This window comes from Tachypleus tridentatus, chromosome 8 (genome assembly GCF_004210375.1).
Source record: "Tachypleus tridentatus isolate NWPU-2018 chromosome 8, ASM421037v1, whole genome shotgun sequence".
Taxonomy (NCBI): Eukaryota; Metazoa; Arthropoda; class Merostomata; order Xiphosura; family Limulidae; genus Tachypleus; species Tachypleus tridentatus.
In genome coordinates this window covers 49,779,490-49,785,095 of record NC_134832.1, presented here as the reverse complement: position 1 = coordinate 49,785,095, position 5,606 = coordinate 49,779,490, and the positions used below count along the sequence as shown (strand labels likewise).

Below are 5,606 nucleotides of genomic sequence, written 5' to 3'. Positions count from 1 at the left end.
TGAAATGTTGTCTTCTGAAGTAAAACTTGTCTATGGAGACTGTACTTTATATATCACCAAGAAAACAATAGATTAGGTGGGAAGGGTAATAGCTGGAAATAGGCTTAAGTGAAAGCCTAGCTTGACATTTTGTGTTCACTAATAATGTGTTCAGAAGGTTTTATTTTTGAATGGAGTTAAAAAGGTTTGGGTGTGTAAAAGCCGAAACATTGTCTCCCAGCTACTTAGCCTGCTGTTTAGAAATATAATGTGATGGCTAAACCGATTTTCCACTTCAAAGATGATCCGGCGACCAAGAATCCATTAGCATCCCCTAGGGACAAGGTTGTAGACTCCGAGCCATTAGTTTGTAAATAATGCTTTAAACAGAAGAGAATCTTAGCTGGGGTATATAAAGAGGGTAAACATTAAAGTAACCCAGAAGCTAAAGAGACTTGACAGGACCACCTCCACCATCTTCTGGATCCAAAGCAGTGGGACAAAGAGTAGAAAGACTCGTGGCTCGTATAACGGCACTCAAAACACCAGAGTAAGTATTATATGAATTAGGGTTAGCTATATCTAAGAAATTATTTAATAATCGTAAGTTTTCATACAGCAATAATAAGTAGACTTTTTAACATTCAGTGGCGTTAACTTTAGGATTTTCAGTAAACGTTGCCCAAGTCGTTCTTGTTTCTAATTCGGCTCATCCTTCCACTCAGTACTTTAAAGGGGTCTTTACTTTTCGTTCGGTGTATGTAAAACAACCAGACATTCCGTATTTTAGTCCTCTTACGATCGTCATGACATCCATACAGTTAGCATTCTAAAAGCAGCAACGATTTTCATACAGCAGTATCAAATAATTCGTAGGGAACAGAAAAGTATTCATGCCATGTTGATTGCTTCGATGCAACAGCTGTTGGTAAGCAGGGAGAAAGACCGATTTAATAACTTATGTTGTCACTTTTCAACTGGTGATCAACTTTGTGGTTTGAAATCCAACTTAACTGAACTGTATTTTTCATTTACAAAACTCATTAAGCCGTTTTCTCTTCATAGGGATTTATAATAAAAACTTATTAAGTCGTTTTCTTTATTAAGGGTTTCAAACAGAAACTTCCCTCTCCAGTACAGCGGTAAGTCTACGGAGTTACAACGCTAAAATCAGGGGTTCGATTCCACTCGGTGTACTAAGCTGATAGCCCGAGGTGGCTTTGCTAAATAAAACGCACGCGCGCACACACACACACTCAAGCCGAAACTTAGTCACTTTTTTTTTTTTTATTTAAGGGATTCAAACCAAAACTAACTCAACCGTTTTCTCCACGTTTAAGGCTCAATCAAACCTTAGTAAATAGTTTACTTTATTTACGAGTTTTAAAACACATCTCCATAAATCGATTACTTCCTGCAGGTGGTTCAGACCAAATCTAATAAACAGTGTGTTTGCTCGTTTTTTGAAATTCTCGCAAAGCTACACGAGAGCTATCTGCGCTAGCTTTCCTTAATTTAGCAGTATAAAACTAGAGAAAAAGCAGTTAGTTATTATCACTCACCACCTGAGCTACTCTTTTTACCAACGGATAATGGGATTGATCGTCGCATTATAACGCCCCTTTGGCCGAAAGGGCGAGCATTTTGGCGTGATGGAGATTCGAATCCACGACCCTCAGATTACGAGTCGAGGGCCTTAACCACCTGGACCAGGCCAAAAAATAGTATTGTTTTTTTTTTATTTAGAGAGGTCAACAAAATCTCAATAAAGGTTCAAACAGATTCAAACCAAATCCCAGATGTCGTTATCTTTGAACACGGATTCAAACCATTTCTTATTGATCCCTTGTTCTTAAGTATAGGTCCAAACCAAACTGAGAACATGTCATATTTCTTGTCCAATTTGACACTGTTGCGTTTCATGAGAAACTGTACAGATGGGGTAAACAACTTATTTTTCATAATGGCTAATGAAAACAACGTTGGCCACACTATTATAAAAAAATTGAAAGATGTTAGTTTAATTAAACTAATTGCATTTCAACTAACCTTCAATGTGAAAATTGAGGGGTTTTCATCAACAAGTTTCGTGAAATTTGGCTTAATATCTATGTTCAATGAACGTCTCAGCTCTGTCTCTGAATTTATGTCAGAGAGATCTGTATCTAGACTTGAAAAAATTTAGTGTAGAAAATGTTGACTCACACACCCATGTGGATCCAAACATGGAAAATAATTTTGAAATTGCTATATTTAAATTTGGAAGACTCTCACTTATCAGAATAGTGAGCCACATCTCTCTGATAGAACATTTTTGTTTACCTTTTGTGTGTTCTACATTTTGCAGAGTGAGCATCTCGTCTTCAAATCCACACTCATCCAAAGACTAAAAAGGTGTAATTTCATTACTGAAATTTCCTGAAATGGATCATGCAAATATCAATTTCAATCTTTTAAATTCGGAGAAACGTGAATCAAATTTTTGAGAACTGGATTTTTGATCCAGTTTACACAGAGATCATCCTTAGCATCAAATTTGCAAAATGTGTCAAATCATTCTCTTGTAATTGTTCCGCAAGGAAGCTTAAATTAAAATTCATGAATAGACTGTGATTGCTCGCTTATTATTTTACCGCTTCCTTGAAGCTTCGTATTTAAATTATTCAAGTGAGCCATCATGTCACACAGAAAGTATAAATCACAAAGTTTCAATTTCAAGACGTTTCCTCTACTTTACCATCATACATTTACAGAATCAGTAACATCATCAAGAGTACAGTCACTGCTTTTCTTCAAAGACTCAACAAACTGTAGATGGATGAAAAAGCTTCCACTTCTAATATAATTCATGATTTTTACAACAATGTCCATCAGATTTTTCAATTCATCACTTTTAGACATCCGAGCACATAAATTTTCATGATACAAAATGCAATGGAAAGATGGCAGCGTGGACTTCACATTATTTTCAATTAAACTCTGCGTCAAAAGAGAAACAAATCCTAATTTCTTCCCAGTCATGGCGGGAACACCGTCTGTTGTGACAGAAACCAGTTTGTTTGTTTTTTAATCCAAATTGAATTTTTTTGACATTTCAAGAAATTTTTTCAAAGATGTTTTTCAACATCTTTGATCTCGTAATCTACAAAGACCAAGCATTTCTTTCCTCACTTGAAGATCTGAAGTTACGTATCGAACCCAGGATCTCAACTGTACAGTGTCACTAACATCTGTTAACTCATCTAGTGCTACAGAAAAATACAAACAGTCGTTTAGTTGTTCAAGCAATTCATTTTCTATGTCTTTCACTAACTCTAACATTCTGTGGACAATTGTTTTCCGACTTACTTGCAAATTATTTACCTTTTGAAGAATATTATCTTTTATTTTTAATCATAATTCTCCAAAAGAGTTTCAATGACAACAATCAATATTTCTTTAACCAGTTCAGCATCAAAAAATGATTTCTTTTTTTTATCTAGCATCCAAGCTACTTTATATCGAGCTAACGTAACTAGTTCTATTGATGATGATAATCATTTTAGAACTCCTTTTTGTTCATGAAGTTGTTCTTTCAGATGATTAATTTCATTCAAACGATTTTTGCTATCAGCTGGAAATTTTACATTAAATTCACTGTGAAAATTGTTAAAGTGTTGCTTAAGGTTGTATACCTTATTATTCCTAAACACTTTGTTACACAAAAGACACATTGGTTTATTATTTGCTTTAATCACTGCAAATTTCACCTCCCAACTTTCATTAAATTCTCGTGTCACGTTTTTCCAGTCACGCGCCATTCTATTTTCGTCAGTAATGCCAGAATCAGTTAAATTGTATTTATTTTCTGAGTGTTCACCATCATTTCGATTCTTTCGTTTTATGGGATTAAAAACAAAATATATTTAAACACTTGAAAGTTGAACAATAAAAATATGTTTACAAGCGCATGCACAACAACGCACACTCGATAACAAACATCTAAACCAGGCTGACGTTACAAAACGGGCGGAGTCTGTGGCAGTGATGAGGCGCGCAACAGTAGTGATGACGTCAGTCAGTGCAGTTGCTGATTACCAGATTTACGATAAAAAAAATAAATGATGGGAAAAGTTGATTTTTAAACTCGAACTGACCACAACTGCCCACCCCTGCTCTTGAGCATGCAATAATTGTTACATTTGTTCCATATTTTCATTGTAATCGATTTTAACAACGACATTTTTAGGTTTTCAATTTTTTATACTTATATCGTATAACAATATCCCTTCAAATTTCACGTGGCCTTGATTTTAAAAAAAGCTACAAGGAATCGTTAAAAATTTTGAATTAAATTCAAAACTCCTCTGATTAGATGTATGTCTATTACATCATCCAAGAAAGTTAGTTTATTGTTGAACAATTTTAATAATTTAAAATATAAGTAATTTTTTTAATAGTAACTGAATGTGCAGTCAGAATCTTTGCACTAAATATAAGATTGTGGTCTAAATGAGTCATTCCCTTTTTATGAGAATTATTTTTTAAAGTATAATACCATCAATGCCTCATCAGCCAAAGCCAGAGAACACAGTTTTATTGTATAGAAGTTTAATTGAGTTGGAAAATGAAATACGTTCTGTCCAATCTGTACTTCTTTTCCACAGGTGATGTGGCGTCAGCCTGTTCTCTTCTTATCAACTATGTGTGTCTTGGGAGCGGCTGGAGGAGTTGTTTCTTTGAACCCTTTGTTGACCACAGATACTCAGAATGACGACCTGACGGACGTTAAAGAGGTAAACGTTCCTCCAGAGGACTTTGGATATTATCAATTCGGTCCATGGAGCAAAAACGGGAACATGCTGGTTATTGGAAGTCATGACAGCGATCCGGAATGGGACCCAAAATCTCAAAATATCATTACGACCAAAAGACAGTTTGGAGCCTGGGGTGGTAAAAGAAACGATCACGTAGAAGATGAGAATGATTCTGGAGATCTCGGGAAAAGACAATTTAAACCATGGGGAGGAAAACGAAACACAGCATTTTCTCAAGGTTTAATCCCTAGCATGAAACGCCAGTTTGATCCCTGGGGCGGGAAAAGGGGATTTAACCCATGGGGTGGAAAAAGGGGATTTAACCCATGGGGTGGAAAAAGGGGATTTAACGCTTGGGGCGGGAAAAGAGGGTTTAACCCATGGGGTGGAAAGAGGAATTTCAACGCTTGGGGTGGAAAGTAATATTTATTTACTGATTACTAATATAACTGACTAAACAACTGCAATCCTTCTTAGAGTTGATGATCAAACCAGAAGATAAGATTTAGTCTTTTCCATTAAAAATAAAACTGTACATAAAATGCAATTATGAAATAAAGCCACCAATTCTTGGTTCACTGTATATCTTCTTTGTTTTTTTTCGTGATATTTTCAATCTGACTCGAACTTCACTAACAAGTAGACATAATTCATGAAATCATCTTTTATTTATTTAATATCGAGTAATAATTCGAGTTATGACGAGACAATGTTAAATTAAGTCATCTGAACGTGTTTCGTTTTTTCCTTTTACAACTAAAGACACTAAAACATCGATACAATAAACGAATCATCGAAAGTTTCCTCTCAATGTAACTTCGCTTAGAATCG

At 35.2% G+C, this 5,606-nt stretch overlaps 1 protein-coding gene across 1 annotated transcript; it reads left to right on the top strand.

Moving 5' to 3' along the window:
- Nucleotides 1–432: 432 nt before the first annotated feature.
- Nucleotides 433–5,350, top strand: LOC143224145 (uncharacterized). Its single transcript, XM_076452591.1, has 2 exons — nt 433–529; nt 4,626–5,350. The coding sequence occupies exon 2, from the start codon at nt 4,629–4,631 to the stop codon at nt 5,196–5,198; it is 570 nt and encodes a 189-aa protein (XP_076308706.1). The 5' UTR covers nt 433–529; nt 4,626–4,628; the 3' UTR covers nt 5,199–5,350.
- The last annotated feature ends 256 nt before the right edge of the window (nt 5,351–5,606 follow it).